The sequence below is a fragment of the Enoplosus armatus genome, chromosome 13 (genome assembly GCF_043641665.1).
Source record: "Enoplosus armatus isolate fEnoArm2 chromosome 13, fEnoArm2.hap1, whole genome shotgun sequence".
NCBI lineage: Eukaryota > Metazoa > Chordata > Actinopteri > Centrarchiformes > Enoplosidae > Enoplosus > Enoplosus armatus.
In genome coordinates, this window is record NC_092192.1 from 201,153 (window position 1) to 220,000 (window position 18,848).

At 42.5% G+C, this 18,848-nt stretch overlaps 1 protein-coding gene across 1 annotated transcript in view; it reads right to left on the bottom strand.

Annotated features, from left to right (window-relative positions):
- Nucleotides 1-315: 315 nt before the first annotated feature.
- The window catches only part of LOC139294990 (platelet-derived growth factor receptor beta-like), a 20,001-nt gene continuing 1,468 nt past the window's right edge, over nucleotides 316-18,848 (bottom strand). Inside the window, exons 2-27 of the mRNA XM_070917032.1 lie at nucleotides 15,817-15,885; nucleotides 15,651-15,745; nucleotides 15,318-15,513; nucleotides 14,964-15,224; nucleotides 14,661-14,791; nucleotides 14,484-14,565; nucleotides 14,139-14,213; nucleotides 13,856-14,039; nucleotides 13,623-13,738; nucleotides 13,418-13,529; nucleotides 12,135-12,237; nucleotides 11,918-12,026; nucleotides 11,676-11,770; nucleotides 11,306-11,438; nucleotides 10,802-10,906; nucleotides 9,990-10,094; nucleotides 7,105-7,207; nucleotides 6,895-7,016; nucleotides 3,931-4,043; nucleotides 3,345-3,467; nucleotides 3,152-3,263; nucleotides 2,963-3,062; nucleotides 2,615-2,720; nucleotides 2,032-2,149; nucleotides 1,768-1,906; nucleotides 316-774 (exon numbers count right to left, since the gene is read on the bottom strand). Coding sequence (XP_070773133.1) covers nucleotides 654-774; nucleotides 1,768-1,906; nucleotides 2,032-2,149; nucleotides 2,615-2,720; nucleotides 2,963-3,062; nucleotides 3,152-3,263; nucleotides 3,345-3,467; nucleotides 3,931-4,043; nucleotides 6,895-7,016; nucleotides 7,105-7,207; nucleotides 9,990-10,094; nucleotides 10,802-10,906; nucleotides 11,306-11,438; nucleotides 11,676-11,770; nucleotides 11,918-12,026; nucleotides 12,135-12,237; nucleotides 13,418-13,529; nucleotides 13,623-13,738; nucleotides 13,856-14,039; nucleotides 14,139-14,213; nucleotides 14,484-14,565; nucleotides 14,661-14,791; nucleotides 14,964-15,224; nucleotides 15,318-15,513; nucleotides 15,651-15,745; nucleotides 15,817-15,871 — 3,114 coding nt within the window. The 5' untranslated portion in view covers nucleotides 15,872-15,885 and the 3' untranslated portion in view covers nucleotides 316-653. The remainder of the gene's footprint in view (nucleotides 775-1,767; nucleotides 1,907-2,031; nucleotides 2,150-2,614; nucleotides 2,721-2,962; nucleotides 3,063-3,151; nucleotides 3,264-3,344; nucleotides 3,468-3,930; nucleotides 4,044-6,894; nucleotides 7,017-7,104; nucleotides 7,208-9,989; nucleotides 10,095-10,801; nucleotides 10,907-11,305; nucleotides 11,439-11,675; nucleotides 11,771-11,917; nucleotides 12,027-12,134; nucleotides 12,238-13,417; nucleotides 13,530-13,622; nucleotides 13,739-13,855; nucleotides 14,040-14,138; nucleotides 14,214-14,483; nucleotides 14,566-14,660; nucleotides 14,792-14,963; nucleotides 15,225-15,317; nucleotides 15,514-15,650; nucleotides 15,746-15,816; nucleotides 15,886-18,848) is intronic.

Genomic DNA, 18,848 nt, shown 5'->3' on the forward strand with positions numbered 1-18,848 from the left:
AACATGTTTTTAAATCTTAAGTATTTCTCTCTAACATCACATTTGATCAATTATTAGAGTTAAAGTTCCGAAAACAAAACATCTTTAGTTTTTATTCATTAGGAGTTTAACTCATCAGTATTGTGTGTAATAAATAATCTTAATAGTCATAAGTTACAGTTTATAAAGCCTTTAGAAAGGTGACTTATTAGAAAATAAAACTGATGAAAACCTTAAACTGATTCTCACCTGCAGTTTGATTAAAAAAAAACAACACTGGATTTTATTTTGATGTTTATTTGAAGTTTAAATTCTGACATGAATCAGAGCAGTTTGAATAAACAAAAAGAAGGTAATAATACAGATGTAATACACACATACACAGACACTTCTGAATAATACAAAGTAAATGAAGAATATGAAGCTGAATACTATAAAGTTACACATCTGATTCAGGACCTGCTGCACACTTTACTGTGAACACAACTCTGTTTCCTCTTTATGGAGTCAAACGTGATTTCAAAAATATATTTTTTAAAGACACCATTTTAAAGCACTTTTCCATTGGCAGCCTTACAGTCATTACTGGGGGTAAAACAACTTGTTTTCCTCAGCAGAACCTAGGTTATAGGTCAATTTAACCCTTCACCTGGTCTGGAAGGCAGCTGAAAGCTTCACAGGCAGCTCTCCTCCTCTTCCTCACATCTGCAGGATGAATCAGGAGGCTCCTCAGCTTCCTGTCTGTCCTCTGATGATGTCACATCCTGTGCTCCTTGTATGTCCTGAGACTGAGAGCTGCAAAGGAGAGAGACCATCGTCATCATAATATCTTTATTATTATTCACCTCCTTTAAAAGGAAAAGACCACGTTCCATTTTATTTTTTGTGACTTCATTCACTGTGAAAAGAATTCTGAAAAGAAGCATCAACCTGCAGCGGTACACTCTCTCAGCATGAAGTTCAGTCTCTTTCATGAGAAGGGCAAAGACATGAACAGTGACTCAGTGTATATGAGGTTATAAAGGTGTGAGTTGTCTGAAATTACAAATGCATTATAATATAAACTAAGTTAAATAGAAAGGTCTGTGATATTAGTAATTCAATCAATAAACTCAGTTTAATAATTACCACATTAACCTAATAAAGGCACCCTTTGGTACAGGTGAGGCAGTTACAGGTGAGGTACAATAACCCCTATTGTCAGTAAGAGTAACACAAGCACATATAAATACATGATACTTTAAACGGCCACTAGGGGGCTCTGTAAGCCTACACTGTGGCCATATTCAGCCTGTTGATGTAACTGACAGTTTTAAAAACACTTCCTGTTGTCCTGAAGATGTTAAAAAATATTCTGTCTGCTAAACGATAAAAAAGAACAACACGTAACACGTTTATCAAATTGCCACTCTGTTTATGAATCAAAACAAAGACGGGCAGGGAACAGAGTCAATAACACAAACTGATATTATTATGCTGCTCAAACACAACTTAGACACATGGACGCACAAGAAGTGACAGATCAGCAGCATGTTCCTAAACATGTAGCTGCATACTGAGCCTGCTAACACTGGGAGCTGAACAATGTAATATACCATGCAAAGAAAGGGTGCATTATGGGAAATATCGTTTTTTCAACTGTGACAGTTGACGTTGATGCCAGTGATTCAGTCCAGGAACTACAGTGAGTTTTTACTGTCTTTTAGTCAAGGCCCAGCAGGTCGGTATATATAGTCAATAAAGTTTAATTTATGGAGTTGAAAAATTCCATCAAGGGGATTTTCATACCTGACTGCGTCCAGCGCAGTGCCGCTGCTGTTTTCTATGGTGATGTCAGTGATGGGGATTACGTAAGTGCCGTTGGAGGGGCCTCCCTCCTCTGGCTCCACCTCCAACAGGTGAACGTTCACCTGAGGGGCAGGACTTCCTATAAACACAACAGAGGGTGTTGAATGTCAGATCGGGTGAGTTTAGCTTCTTTGCTCAATAAAACTATCTGTATTGTTCTTCTGTAGAAATGTTATTATATTTGTGTGTTTTTGTGAGTCTGACCATTTGTGTCTGTTTGTCTGTCAGTCTGATCTCCAGCAGCTCTGGATGGACTCAGTCTGGATCGAACAACTGCTGGATTTTCACCTTTCAGGAAGTTTTCAGTCAGCTGGAGATAACACTGCAACACAACGACCACAGTTACTGACACATTTATGAAGAGGTGAATGTGTTTGGTTCTAAAGAGAACGCAAGCAATAAAACATAAATATATATCAGACTGAAGCAGAATTAATTATCCTCCATCAGAGTCCTTAAATCAAACGGACAAACAGACATTAGTCTCATGTTCTCACTGCTGAAAATCTACTTCTGGAAGATTTGAAATGGTTGAAATACTGAAAGAAGTTCAAGTGGCAGTATCAGTGTAAGAAAAGGAAATTGACTGAAGTCAGTCTGAAAAATTATTGAAAAGGGAAAATCTGTAGTGAAGTGCCTCAGCTGGTAGACATGCACCCTGTAATGAGTCTCCAGGAGAGATTTCTCTGTATTAAATGATCACATGTAAAAACAGGTCAGGGGAAACACTTTGAACCTTTGCCTCCTTCCACAGAGACTCAAGCAGGATTAAAGATTAATTTGGTACCTTTTTGTAGTCGTCAGTCAACATGTTGCCCATGGAGACAACCAATGAGGAGAAAGAAGGTCTGGACTGAGGTTTCACCTCCCAACACTGTTTCATCAAATCATAACTGAAAACAGAACAAAAACCGTCAGAGAGGAGTCGTTCTAATGTCCTGATATCAGACATTAAAGGCTCTTCAGAGTGTGTTGTGTCTTATACTGGACGTCTCAGTGGACCTTTGGAGAGAGGGGTGTTATGGGTAAAAGGTGTAAAACATGTAAAATGTATGTAAAACGTATTTAAAACATGTGTAAAAATGTGTAAAACATGTGTAAAATGTATACACCGTATGTAAAACGTATGTCATACATGTTGGGAGGAGCGTGGTCTGGTTGACTCATTCTGTAACCTCTTTTCAGAGCAGAGTAAAACTCCTGCGTCATGGGGAGGTCGGGGTACGGGCTCCCACCTGGGACAAACCACACAAAATACTGCATTGACATGGATGTGTACTGGACAGACTGGTGTGTAGACATATACTGTTTTAGACTGGTTTACCCAGAGAGAAGATCTCCCATAGTAGGATTCCGTAGGACCAGATGTCACTCTGTGAACTGTAAATATTCTGGAAAATACTCTCTGGAGACATCCACTTCACCGGCAGGAAGCTCTGGAAAATAAAAACACAAGTTCACAGTTTCTTAGGTTTCTCTAGTGATGAAAACTGAACACACTGATGTGGTTAACTGACGTTTCCTCTGGCGATATAGTCCTGGTCCTTCATCAGATCTCTGGCCAGGCCAAAGTCACAGACCTTCACAAGCTTCCCCTCACAGACCAGGACGTTCCTTGCTGCCAGGTCTCTGTGGACACACTGTTGGACATGCAACATGACATGTGAACACGCAACAATTTCAGGAGGAGGAAAGAGGACATACAGTAGCACAATGCAAGCTCCATATAGATATGTAAAGTAATAGTAATGGTAAAGGCAGAGGCACTAACATTCATATTCGCAATAATAATAATAGCAATATAAATAACATGACTAATAATGATAATTGTAGCAGCAGGTGTCAAGCAGGAACACGGGGGCTCAGGTGTTTTCAACCTTCATGCTCACTGATGGCAGCAAGGTGCTCCTCCATCGGGAGCAGCTTAGTGTTCAGTGTCTTGCCCACAGACACTTTGAGGAGAGCCGGGTATCAAACCGCCATCCCGCTTGACCCCCCGGTGCGATAGTGCTAACCGCTGCACCACCATGCTGCCATGTGAACACACAACACTGAGGTGTATCTATAGTCATGTATCGGTGATGTATTGATGAGTGATCGTACCTTTCTGGAGGAGAGGAAGTCCATGGCCTGAGAGACCTGGAAGGAGAAGCTGAGGAGGTCATTGAAAGTGAGGAGAGGGGAGTCACTGAGGGTGAGAGACGCCTCCTGCTGGTCTGAAAGACAACAACAGGACAGTCACTGAGGCAGACAGACAGGCAGACAGACAGTTCGCAGGTACACAGGCAATTCAAATGAATATATCAAAAAGTTAAAATTATGACTTTTTATCTAAATACAACTCATCATGATTTTACTTTACTTTAAATTCTGACTTAAGACCATAAAAAGGACTAAAAGTCATGATAAGTTAAAATGTTATAACTATGAGATGCTGAGTAAATGTTGATTTTAGAGTTACCGTTACAGTTTCAAACAAAGTTTAGACTCACAAACCTTTCAAACTCAGAATAAGAAATAAGAAATTAATATTCACATTCTGATTAATAGTTGTGTTCTTGTACTGTTGTTATGTCATGATTGATGTTTATTTAATAACAAATCATAAATCTAACATTGTATGACCATAAGAAAAACTAAATCATTTATTTATCGGAACCTAATAATGAAAGAGAGTGATAATATTAACTATATTGTTATTATGACTTACTCACCTGAATTCATGTCTTGAGTGTACTGTAGGTGTAATATGTAAACATGAAAATGCACACTTAACACATCTTGTGCATGGGTCTGAAAAAATGGCTCTTTAGCGCCCCCATGGTACATTTCAGCTAGATGCACGAAATTTGGTGAACAGGTGTATCACGTTGAGACTTACAAAAAAGTCTGTTGGAGCCATGCCCTAAACCCAACAGGAAGTCGGCCATTGAATTGAATGTACGTGTTTTGGTAATTTTTGGCCATTTCCATGCTCCGGACTTTAACAAACTCCTTCTAGAGAATAGATCGGATCGACTTCAAATTTGGTCAGTGCCATCTTAAGACCTGCCCAATGAAAAGTGATTAAAAGCTTGAGTTTTCGTGCAACTATGTGGGTGTGGCGTGGCGGTAAATTTGTGTAACGCAAAAGTGCAACACCATAAATGAGGGATTTGGTATAACTCGAATGTACATTGTCCGGGCAGCCCCAAACTTGTTTGATAAGAGTCACGGCCTGAACATATCTATGTGCCAATATTGAGTAATAGTCAGAGCGCCACCTAGTGGCAATAGGAAATGACACGTTTTATACTTTGAGGTTCTCCTCCAAGCAGGTTGACCAGATCCTCCTCAAAACTGTCTCCGAAAAGCCTTAAGACCCCGATGATGCTTCAGAGCAAAGATTGTTAGTTTTCGTTGAACAATGTTCCCGTGGTGAATTTCCATGCTTCACCATTTCGATGCTTTGCCAAAACGAAGCTGTTTTTGAGGGGCTAGGGATGCAAAGTTATATGTTTTATGGGTCTTGCGCATGGGTGTGGCAAAATAGCTCGATAGCACGTGTGTCATGCCGAGACTTAAAAAAAAAAAAACTCTTGGAGCCATACTCTAAACCAGGGGTGTCAAACATATGGCCCGCGGAGGTTCTATCAGGCCCGCAGGATGAATTTGAAAGTGAAAAAATCCATAAAAGACTTGGATTTGATTTTTTAAATTAAATGCTTTTCAAGAATTATCCGCTAGGGGCGCACTGTTTTGGTCAGAGTAGAAGACACGCCGCATCACTGAGACAGACCAAACAGCAGATGGTATCAATGCGCCATCTGCTGTTTGGTACAACGTTGTTTCTACCCTGTTCTCTACCTGCCCGCTACACCCTCATTAGCCAAAATGTCATTATCAAAAAGAAGAAAAGTGGATACAGAGTGTAGAATTTTCCAAGAAAAATGGACCACGTCTTATTTATTTTAAGTCTCATTTAATCTTAAAGTGCATTACTATATTTTTCAATACCAATTGCTTGTTAAAGTTTTGTGCCTTTGTACAATCAATGGGATCAGTTGCAATGCATACATGTGAATGATAAAAGTAAATTGCACGTTTCTCTAAAGAAATCTGAGGTGTTTCATGAAATGTTTTGTAAAAGAATAGTTCATTAAATATCAAGTTTTTCCTAATGTTCTTGTACTTCTTTACACTAAAACAAAGGAAAGACATGACATTTTTGTTATTTATAGCTGAATATGCTACAATTTTAATGGTCCAGCCCACTTGACATCTTCCTAGGCCGTATGCGGCCCGCGATGTGAAATGAGTTTGACACCCCTGCTCTAAACCCAACAGGAAGTCAACCATTTTGAATTGACTGGGAAATTTGAGTGAAGATTTAACCATTTCCAGGCTCCATACTTTAACGAACTCCTCCTTTTATCCGATCAACTTCAAATTTGGTCAGTGCAATCTAAAGACCATCACGAAGAAAAGTTGCATAAAGCTTAACTGGAACCATAACTGGAACAACGCTCCCGTGGCGACGCTGTGAATTTTTATGTTTCGCCATGAATAAAGAAACTGTTGTTTCAGGAAGTTCATACTGTATATTTTACAAACGACTCCTAGACGGTTCATCAGATCCACCTCAAATTCAGTCAGCAAAGGCTTCAGACATTGATGAAACAAAATTGCTTCAAAAGCCTGTAATTTTTCATCAAGCGGTCTTGTTGATGCTTTGAATTTGCACTTGTCAGATAGAGTGGATGGTAACCCAACACCAGAGTGGGGCGTAATGGGAAACATAGAATAAGCGATCTCCGGTGTCGTGGCTGCTACCCCCCCCCCCCTGCCCCCCCAACATGCACAAGTGTGCGAGGGCCCATTCATTGCCACTTGCAACTTTAAATAAATTTCATTATTATTATTTTGAAATTAAACACCAAAATAAAGACTCATTTAAATTAATTTAGTTTTCATTATTAATGAGTTTCCACAATAATTTGACATTATTCAGTTTAAACATATCAAATATATGAATGTGTACACATGATACAGATTCAGTACTTATATACAGTGTACTACATGTATCACCTGGTGGTGTGTATGGCGTCTCGTACACCGCAGGTTCGATGTCGGCGTAGTTGAGCTCCTTCATGGCAACGTACTGAACGCTCTCCTCCTTGTTCATGTCCATGTACCCTCCATCACTGTCACTGCCAGGTGAGAGACACTCACACTCAATACATACAGAGAGAGAGAGAGACAGGTAAAGCGAGAGCATGTGTGTATGTGTGTGTTGACCTCTTGGTGTGTGCGTCACTCTGTAAGAAGGTGTGTTTGTTCCTCTGCAGGTAGTTCACCAGGTCTCCATGACGACAGAACTCAGTGATCAGATAGACAGGACCTGGACAGACAGACAATTAGTGCATAATATGTGTTAGGCTGCAGTTCTCTGTGTCGTCTCTCACTGAGCTTCACTTCAGCTTCCCTCCAATACAAAAACCATCAAGTCTGAGCTCGTGTGTGAGTCAGTTATTTAGTTATTTAGTCAGTCAGTCAGTCAGGGCTTGTGTCCACATCGTCGGTTTCTCTGGCAGAAAAACGCTGGCAGGGCGCTTCTTGTTTCTATGACAACAATAACTTAATACTAGTTAAGGGGTTTACTACACAGCTAACAACAAGATAACAACGTGTAGGCTGATACAAGCTTAACACTTACCAGCAACGTTCAGTGTCCGGCAGGTCAGCTGCTACAAATGGACTTTTCTGTCTCTGTCTCTCAGAGTCTTTCTGAAAAGTTGAGAGCTTTTCAAGTAGAAGCACTCGGAGCGGCCGCATGCTGCCATAGACGCTCTCTCCTCATTGGGAACATTTGAAAAAAGATGCTGGTGCCTATATGGGCACAAGGCCAAATTATTCTGGAACTGTTGTCCTAGCAACATGTCCCTGAAACCCAAACCAGCAGAAGTGCAGCTGATGTTTAAGAGATCAGGTTTCATTTTCATAGCAGGTTTATAAGTATCCCTGAAAAGTCTCCACCAATCACACACCAACATCCCTTGTGTCTGAACACATTAATATTAATATCTAAACTAACAGTGATGAACCATTGTGGAGCTCAATGTGGAACAAAATAACCTTAACCCATAAGAACCCATGGTGACACCAGTGTAACCACTTCAAAGGCCCCAGAATCTTCCTTATACAGCTTTGGGCTTGATCTCAACTCATTAAGTCCCTAAGCGACATATACGTAACATCCTGGTGTGGTGGTCATGTCATAGTCATGTGACTGTGACAGGTCGGGACCTTTTCAAAATGGTGGTGTGACATGTAAACACAAGTGAAGGAAGCAACTAATTTCAAAAAGTCTGTATTTTTATACTAAAGGTAAGTTAAAACCCATTTAACGATTCTAATACAGTCAACCTGTTTTGACCATATTTCTTGAACAAATTAATATAAAACAAGTAAATTTACCATAAACGCCCAATGTAACGTATATGTAACATCACAGATCTTTGACATTAAGGGGTAGTATAAAAAAAACCCATCAGAAATGTCTTCATTGTGGTCCACTTGGTCTGTGGTGTATTCCCCATAATTTTCCTTTAAGGGGAAATGGGTCTGGGTTCTTATGGGTTAAAGAGGACCTATTGTGCTTTTCCTTATTTTCTGTCATATACATAGAGTTACAATGTTGGATATTCCTATTAAACGTTACCAAAGTTGCCAAATAATGAGGAAAACGTAAGTAAAAGTAATCCCTGTGAGCTGAAAGCTGAACGCTCCCTTCACTTGTCGTGTCTTACGTCCGTGAGACGTATTACGTAATAAGCCTCAGGGATGGTCAGGGCACAGCTGTGACAGCACGCCCACGAAGAAGAAGAAGAAGAAGAAGAAGAAAGAGAAAAGAAAGTATGGCCACCAAGTAGAGGGCCGCTCACCCCCCCCCCCTCCCAGTCTGTCTGAGTTGTTGGGCTGCTCTGCTCAGGACGGCTCTTTACTGCTACTCAGGTTGTTCAGTGTCTCACAGAAAGAGCTTTTTCTGTTGAGAAGGAAAGTAGGTAGGTAGGAGGTCGTTCCTTGATGGACAGATGGCTTTACTTGTTGCTAAAGTGATCATTAACTACTGCTAACTGTAGCTGCCGTTCGTTAGTTAGCTGTGCAGCTAGCAGTCCTCTTAGCCATAGATATATATCTATATCTATGCTCTTAGTTAGCTGACTCTAACCATCTGACTCTCGGAGGCCAGGACTGAAAACCTCCTCCTCCCGGTGGTCCAAAGCTCCTGTGCTGGCGGCGTAAACACCAACACTCCCCTGGTGCTCAGAGCTAACTGAGCTAACGGCAGCTACAGTTAGCAGCAGTTAGCAGTTACTTTCTAAAGCTTTCTGTCCATAAATCACAGAGAGTTGAGGCAGAGCTGCCGGAGGACATCAGAGGGAAAACATTTTCTCCATCAAATGATGGAGTTTCACCAAAGTCAGTGAATAAAGTTGTGTGTTTTTGTACAGTAATCAGTGAGGCCCAGTCGCCAGCAGCATCTATCGTTTTTCCAACCTACTTCTTGTCTCATTTGTGGTCTGATAAACAGGAAGTTCATCACATTCAGTCCACATGTCTCTATTTTCCAAGCTGAGTTACTGTTGCTGTCCTGCAGTCGACCACAGCGGCTCAGTGTGAAGCGGTGCGCTGTGCTCAGGGTTCAGAGGCCAATCAGAAGAAAGGGGGCTTTTAGGGAGGCAGGCCTTGAAGAGACAGGAGTTCAGATGGCTTGTGTCAGACAGAGGGTGAACTGAGGGGCCGCATGAAGGGCCACAATAAGATGAAAAAGGACTCTAGTGGAGTCCCAGAATACAGATATAGAACTTGTGTTCATGAATCTGCCATCCTGTTGCATGCTGGGAGGCTTCCCAGCACACCTACCTCATGTACTCAGCCAATCATATGAAGCATGATCTTGGTTTCAACTCTCTACTAATTTTTCCATTATTTCAAAATAAGAGACCACTGTTATTCAAGATTCATCCAGGATCAACAATTTAGGATTTAGGATTAGTTTAGTTGAGGGTTAGTTTAGGATTAGTTTTAGATCAGACTAGGATTAAGTCAGGATTGTTTTAGGATACATTTAGAATTAGTTTCTCATTAGTTTAGGATTAATTCAGGATTAAAGCATACACCTCCTCTCGTGCACGCTCCCAGCAGGTTGACGACATTCAGGTGAGGACCAAGATGAACCAAAACCTTCAACTCGGACATCAGAGACTGAACTGCACCGCTGCTGGCTGAACACACACGCATACAGGGATACAAACACACAGACATACAGACACAACACACACAGAATTTCATTGTTATCGATTTCAGGCCAGAAATAATCAATATCAATAATCAATCAGACTGGTTCACTGTACGAAACATGTTCACGTCGTCCAGGACAGAAATCTTTTGACTGACTTTCAAAACATCAGAGTTTCTTTGACGAGACACAAAACTTCTCTTCAGTGTTCAACCTTCAACATGTAACAGCGAAACAGCAGAGAATAGACCTTCAACATGTTTGTAGTCTTTGTACTGACGGCTCCCATCAGGTGAGGAAGTTTAGACAGTTTCAGACAAAACAGCTGATCGTCTGTCAGTCATCAAAAACAGAAATGAAAAACTCCTTAAGAAGAAGAAAACCAAGTGTTCGTCTGAACAAACTCAGACTGTTAGACCACAAACTGTGTTCCACCTATACTTTAAATTGATGTAGTTGAGATCTCAACGTTTCCAAAGGTGGATTTTGGGGATATGGGTGTAAAAGTTTCTGACAGACAGACAGAGATGGTTTAACAAAATTAAACTTCTTAAGGGCAAATATAGCTAGATGTTATACAGTTTGTTAAAAAAAACTCTCTTTCATCTGTTCTAATTTGTTTTAATGTGGTAGACAGATAGTATGACAGACAGACAGACAGACAGACAGTCAGTTAGCCAGACAGGTACATACGTTTGACCATCTTGACGGCCACTTTAGTTGTAGAATGAGAGTGAAGCAGACCGGAGACAGTTGCCTCGACAACGCGACCAAACGCACCTGAACCCAACACCTGACCTGGAGACAGAGACAGACAGACAGGGAGGGTGAGACTGCTGCTGACAGAACATGTGTTTTTGATGTCACACTGAAAGTTTGATGCTGTTATCATCGTCACCTGACAGCACCAAACATCTCAATGCTTTAATTTTTTAGAGCAAAGTGTGGTATAACATTTGACATCATGAATCACTATGTTAGGATTAGTTCAGGATTATGTTAGGATTAAATTAGGATTAATTTGGGATTAAGTTAGAATTAAATCAATATTAGTTTTGTACTTTAGCACTACACCTTAACCTTTAACATTTTCTATTACAATGTTGTCTCTGGGAATTAACTAGTACCACGTTGTCTCAGAGTATTTCCTCGCACCATGTGTTCTCAGAGTAGTGCTACGTGTTCTCAGAGTATTACCTAGTACTACGTTGTCTCGTGGTACTTCCCAGGTGGAGTTGTAGGACAGGTGGGCGGGGTCAAGGTAGGTGTACTGCTGTCCGTCAGGACTCACTGACTCGATCACCTTCCAACGAACTTCATAACGAGGTTTCTAACAAACAAGAAGAGATGACGAAAACTCTGATCACAAAATTCTAAATGTTTAATATGATTCAGCTCTCATGATGGTAATGCCAGAATCTCATGTTGTCATGGGAACCAGGAAATACTGCTGCTTTATGTCAGAATAATGCTGAAAAATACAACCAGAACTGCAGTTGTACTACTGAACTACTACTGTACTACTAAAACTACAGATAATAATAGTAGTTCTACACTGAATACTGACTTTTCTCCAGAGGAGGATGAGGATGATGAGGAAGACGACGGCAATGACGACCAGAACCAGAACTGCTGCCAAGACTGCAACCTGAGACAGGAGAGCTGGAGACAGACAGACAGAGTTATGTAATGTAAAGAACTCAAATTAATAATGTACAACAGTATTGCAGGATTACTACGTACAGTTGGACAGTATTCGGAGGTCAGTATTACATTGTAGTACAGTAGTATTGCAGTATTAGTACGTACAGTTGGACAGTATTCGGAGGTCTCTGGCTCGTCGTCCTGCAGAGTTTTTTGCTTCACAGCGAACAGCTGACAGAGAAATGAGACTCTGCAGAGTCAACATACTGCGTACCTGCACAGGTGAGACACACACACATATACACACAAACGCAGCTGTCAATCATCTTCATATCATTGCACTATATCATATCTCCTCCCCTCTGATGACATCACTGGTTACCTGGGTGACACCTCTCTCCTCCACCTCAGTGATATTCTCCTGCAGAGTCCCGCCCTTCGAGGCTGCTGATAGGCTCTTCCAACCGCCTGTCAAATTACTGCACCTGCAGGACACAAACACGGTTACTATGGTAACATGGATACAGTTACACTGCTGTGTGTGTGTTTACCTGTGTATGTGTCCATCCACCCATTTACATCCTCTTACATCCTCACGGTGGCAGCAGGCTAAACAACCTCCAAAAGAAGGCACCCCCGAGGATCCTGATCAAATGCCTGAACCACCTCAAATGGCTCCTTTTGACACGAAGTCGCTCTACTCTGAGCTCCTGTCTGAGCTCCTTACACTCTCACCTCTACACCCTGCGGAGGAAACTCATTTCAGCTGCTTGTATTCGCGATCTCATTCTATTGGTCACTACCCAAAGCTCTTGACCGCAGATGAGGGGTGGACCATAGATCGAGTGGTAGAACGAAAGCTTTTCCTTTCAACTCAGCTCCCTCTGAATCACAACGGTCATACATACATCACCTGCATTACTGTTCACACTCCATTTTACCACTTGTGAACAAGACCCAGAGCTACTTGAACTCCGTCAGCTGGGGCAGCAACTCGTTCCCAACCCGGAGGGAGCAATCCACCACTTTCAGGCAGAGAACCATGGCCTCAGACTTGGAGGTGCTGACTTTTATCCCTACTGCTTCACACTTGGCTACTTCACCCCAGTTCGTGCTGTAGGTCACCATCTGATGAAGTCAGCAGAACCACATTATATGAAAACAGCAGAGAAGCAATTCTGAGGTTCCCAAACCGGACACTCTCCTCCCCTGGCTGCACCTTAAGAGCCCGTCCATCACTAACAATTGGTTGCAGCCTCCTTTACGCACTGGGGAATAAGCCTGAGCAGTGTGATACCTCCATAATTGGAGCACACCCTCTGGTCCCCCTTTTTAAAAATTGGAACCACCACCGTGCTCCACGCGACATTGAAGAGGCTTGTCAACCAAGGCAGCCCCACATTGTCCAGAGCCTTCAGCATCTCAGGGAGAATCTCATCCACACCTGGTGCCTTGTCTTGACTACTTCAGAAACCTCTGCCAGGGATTTGGATGAGGCTTTCCCTGAGTCTTTCAGCTCTGCCTCCTCCACAGAGGACGTGTCGGCCGGGTGCAGCAGTTCCTCCACGACAAGATCCCCAGTCAGGGTCAGCAGTTCTCCTCCCTGCTTTCCCTTCCTGAATCGTCTGACAGTTCATGGGTCTGTGCGTGTGTGTATGTGTTTACCTGTGTGAGCTGTGACAGGTATACCAGGTGACAGATGGGAGTGGAGCTCCCTCGCTGACACACAGCACCGCCTTAGTGCCGACCTCCGACAAAGACGTGATCCTGGGGGGTGCTGCACACACACACACACACACACACAGACACACATGCTGTGAGCAGCCTGTCTGTTATTCATCCTGTCTGTCTCTCTCTCTCTCTTTCTGACCTTTGACCTCCAGGTTGAAGACGACCTCCTCAACATCGTCGTCGTTGGAAACAGTCACTGTGTAACTTCCTGTCTGATCCATCTGGACTCGAACCAGCGTCAACGTGCTCTTATACCTTCACATCAATAAATCAATCAATCAATCAATCAATCAGTCAGTCAGACTGTGTTTGTCGTTGACCATTAAGATATGATTTTACTTTAGATTATTTCTAACTTGACCTCTAATCTACCTGCTTCCTGTCAGGTGTGTGGTGGTGACGGAGGTGGTTTCTGTGGCGACTGTCTGGTTGTCTTTGGTCCAGAGGATGGTGGGGGCAGGGTGGGCGTCAACCTCCACACTGAACTCCACCGTGTGATGGAGGAGAGACGACATGTTGGTCTCACCTGGAGGCCACAAGTCGACGTAACCTCGATCTGCAGAGAGAGAGAGACAGTTTACTTGTCTGTGTCTTCACCTGTCTGTGTATGTGTGTGTGTGTGTGTGTGTGTGTGTGTGTGTGTGTGTGTGCTTACCCAGTACTGTCACTGTGATGTTTTTCTCTACAGTTCGTCCCTGCATTGTCTCCTGCACCGCACACATGTACACACCTACAGGACACACACACACACACACACACACACACACACACACACACACACACACACACACATCCTCATCACCATGGTTACCTAAAAACCAAACAACCAAACACTCAACAAGAACAGCAAATTTAAAGTTACCATAGCAACTAATAAATGGCACTTTACTGTTTACCAGTTGAGTTACCGTTAAGAACAACAAACTATGTTTGGGCTTTTGTTCCTACAGTGCCATCTGTCAGGCAGCAGTAGACTTTTTTCCGAGAGTCAGTAACCTACCAGAATCTGCCACCATTGCCGTGGAGATGTTAACAAAGGAGCGTATCCGATTGGGCAGAAAGTCTGTCAGAGGCTCGATTTCCTGAAACAACAGAGAAAAACTTTAACCTATACAGCAATACAGTTTGATGACCTCACAGTTCAGACAGACAGGCAGATGAAGAGAAAGACAGGTACCTGTCTGCGGGGGAAGTCCCAGGAGAAGAAGACCATTTCAGTGTCTTTGACGGTGCAGTTTACGGTGAGAACCTCCCCCTGCTTCAACACACTGCTGGACACTGTCAGATCCACCTCCATCACCTTAGGAACTGAGAGACAGACAGGTGGAGAGAGAGAGAAGGAGAGAGACAGACAGGCCAGGACAATAATGGAATCTATTTAATTTAATCTAATAAAACACATCACCCATAATCTGATCACATTTAACTGAATATAAATTACTCAGTCCAGTCTAATCTAATCTTAATCTCATCTCCTCACCTACGACGCTGAACACGTAGTACACCTGTGACTCTCTCTCCTCGTCTCTGCGGGTGGCCAAGCACACGTATGACGTGTCATTCAGACGACCCGTGAAGCCGTGGCCCGGCTTGTACGTTGTCCCGGTAACCGGTGTTCTGCTGGGACGTTCATACAGCGAGACATTGAGTCGCGGGTCGGACACCACGCAGGGGATGGTATCTTCCTCCGCCTCTTTCATCACCACACCTGGACCCAGTGGGACGAACCATTCCTCCGGACCTGAGGGGGCAACAGGTGGGGTGGAAACCTCAGGAGATACAGGTCTTACAGGTAGGACAGATACGATCAATGTGTCATAAATATGACGGTCACCTTGACCAGGTACGAAGATGTCGATTTCTCTACTCTGATAGGAAGATGCCTCCTCACAGGTGTATCTCCCAGAATTCCTCCAAGTGGCGTTAAAGAACTGCAGGACGCTGCTGGACCCCTGATTATCCACAACAACTCCATCCACCTGAGAATCCAGAGGTAACCGCCACGTCACCGGACTCCAGCCCGAACACACCTGCAGAGAGAGACGGGTACCTGAACACACCACCAGAGACAGACAAGTATATGACTCCACCCTGAAAGCACCTGTAAAGACAGGTACCGGTGGAGACACAGACATGTACCTGTAGAGACAGACAGGTGTTTACTGACCACAGTGAAGTTGGAGTTTGAGTTGAGCAGAACTTCAGAGGATGAAGGCAGCAACTCCAGACTGACGCCCCCTTCAGGAGGAACTAGGAACACACCTGCAGACAGACAGACAGACAGTATAAGTCCCCCTGTAAAGTCTGACGGGACTTTTAATGTTGTTACCCACCCAGCAGGAAGTGCAGCACATTCAGACTTCCTGTTCGTCCTCTGATGGACGCCATCTTGGCTGCTGATCCTAACCAACAACACAGAGAGGAGAGATTTCACATTTAAAGTCCAACTCTGTCTAACCAGCAGAGGATCATTTAACTTTATAATGATAAATCAGCAAGTAGCAGCATCACATCAGTAAAAACTTAAAGCTAGCTAAATCATCAAACACAGGACTTCCTGTCACTGTATTCAGAGGATCATTTAATACGAATCATCACACATGATGCTGTAACCGTGGAAACATCACCAAGCTAACATCAGTGGGGTGGCGGCTCACTGTCGGCCCTGTGTAGGCAGACCGCTCAGCCTTTAGCAGCCCTGGTCGGCTAAGCTTGAGGATTTAATGGAGATTTAAGAAGTAAAATAGTTCTTACTGTTAAAACTGGACTATATTTAGTTTACAGTTTAAGTTTTGCAGATTATAACCTTTATTTTAACAACATTTGATGATATTTTCAACATTTAATAGGATCTGCTGGACAGATTTCTGGGTAAAAGCTCTTGAAACCCTTTCCAAACATCGCAGAGTAATGAATAGATTTACGGTTATGGAGATTTGTTTAGTTTCATCTATGATGTCCCAGTGATCTCAACATTCAGTCTGCGTGGAGTTTGAAAGAAGTGGCTGTTTACCAGGCAGGGACGTTCTAATGTGTTTTGGACTAAAAGTCAGGATATCTTTGACCGTTCTGTTTTTAATCTGTGTGATAGTGACACACTGAAACTCCGAGGAAAGAAGAAACATTAAAAACTGAAGATTTAACTCTGAAACAGTCAGATGTCTGTTAAATCATTTGAGCTCTGATGGTTCAAACAGGCCTGAACACATTCCTGTGGGTGTGTGTGTGTGTGTGTGTGTGTGTTAGTTACTGAGTGTGTGACTGTGTGTTTTCACAGGGTGACTTTTCTTCTTCTTCCAGAGAAAAAGTCCAGTCGTCCAATCAGAATGTGTCCCTGGGGATTTCAGCCAATCAGAGCTCTCATTGATCCTGTGTGAGGGAGGAATGTGAGTCGACCACTGAAGAAGAAAATAAACAGGAAAGTATTTCCTGTGGGAAGCAGAGGTGAAACTTTCCAGCACAACTTTAAATTCAGTTCATCACATAGTTTTCAGCCAATCACAGCTCTGCAGCCATCTCAGGTTCTGTTAAATCTGGACTTGTCCTGGACTTGGGACAGACTAGTCTGGACTGGACAGAGATGTTTTAGCTGGGGGAGGGGTTCTTCTTATTCACATGTTGTGTGCTAAGCCACATGTACGCTACGTGTGTTCAGAGTTTGAGGATGTTTGAACAGCTGCGTTCAACACTGAGGCTAATGCTAAGCTAGCTGCTGGATGGTCAGTAAATCCCTCCAAACTCCAAAGCGTCTGGCTGCTTGTTGAACCACAAAGTCTCATTTTCTATTTCTACACATCCTAAATACAGAAGATGTGACGTGTTTGCGGAGGATTTAAAGTTGTTTAAAGGAGCTGAGTAATGAAAGTAAAGTAACAAGTTACTTCTGAATACGTAGTGAAGTAATGTAATTACTCTTTCAAAGAGTAATATGTGATGAGTCTCAACAGGCTGATTATGAACATGTCTGCAGATGATGTCGGAGTCTCATGACATGAAAGACTTCTGTGTTCTTCTTCATCACTTGTATACAAATGACAGATTCACTGAGATCCTCTCACAGTTCACACAGTGTGTATAAAGGTGTCAGTATGCTGAGAGTGTTTCTTCACTTCCACTCAGCAGGTGGTTCAATAGTTAAGAATTCAAGGTGCACTTATCAGGAGAGTGAATGTAACTAAGTACATTTACTCAATTACTGTACTTTATTTCCATTGCATGTTCCTCTATACATTCACTAGTCTGGAACCAGACGAACCTCTCGTTCAGACAGATTTCCATCTGGCCTGATTCAGGTCAGGCCAATCACAACCGTTTATCTAATATGGGGCGGGTTTAAACACCGTGGAGGCATTTTTGTAAATAACCAAGATGGCTGCCAAGTCTATTGCGTCAGTATTAAACGAACTGGATGGTCGTTCACGTTATGAACAGAAGGTAAGTGTTGGCTTCTAAATCATGTCGTGCCAAACTAGAAGACAGTTTATTGGATTCAATAATATAATATATATTATTCTGCATAATGAGTACTTTTACTTTTGCTACCTTAAGTATATTTTGATGTTAATACTTTTGTACTGTCACTTTAGTAAAAAAAAATCTGAATTTGAATGCAGGAGTTATAACAGTAGTATTTCTACAGTGTGGTTTTACTACTTTTACTGAAGTAGAATATCTGAGTACTTCTTCCAGGTCAAACAGTCTTGTATCCTGACACTGCGACGCTCATCAAACCGTGATGTCACAGCCGAGTCGCTGCCTGTGTGTTGTCCTGCTGAGCTCTGATTGGCTGCTCTTAGCGAAGCGACACATGGAAATCACAGTTCCTCTCTTATTTCTGGATATAAGTGATGAACTGTACTCAGTGGTCAATGTGCGTGTGTGTGTGTGTGTTTAACTATGTGTGTTCCCAGAGTGGAAATTTACTTCTTCCCATAACTAACAGACGAACCAGAGGAAGTTGTGAAACTCTCCTGGTTGAATCATCAAAACAAAATATCTCGTTCTTTGATAAAAAGTCAAAGCTACAAGAAGCTTGTGGACGACTCGCAGGATGCATTTAACAAGTAGCCAATCACAGAGCTTCATGTTCTGTTGTTTCTACACATTTGACACTTTGTAGAAATCTGATCAAACATTCAGCTGTTTAAACAGATCACAGCAGCCAAGGATCATGGGTATTGCAGTATTTTGCATGTGTGCACACTCCTCCACAGAATCATCCAGGACCTGAACACAAACTGTTCATCAGTGGTGGAGAAACGTTTTCAATGTACTATTTTTTAAAAGCCAGTAAAAATATCTTCTTCTCAAAACAATAAATATACAAGCATTCCACAGTTAGTGCAGTTGTTCCATCGCTGCATCA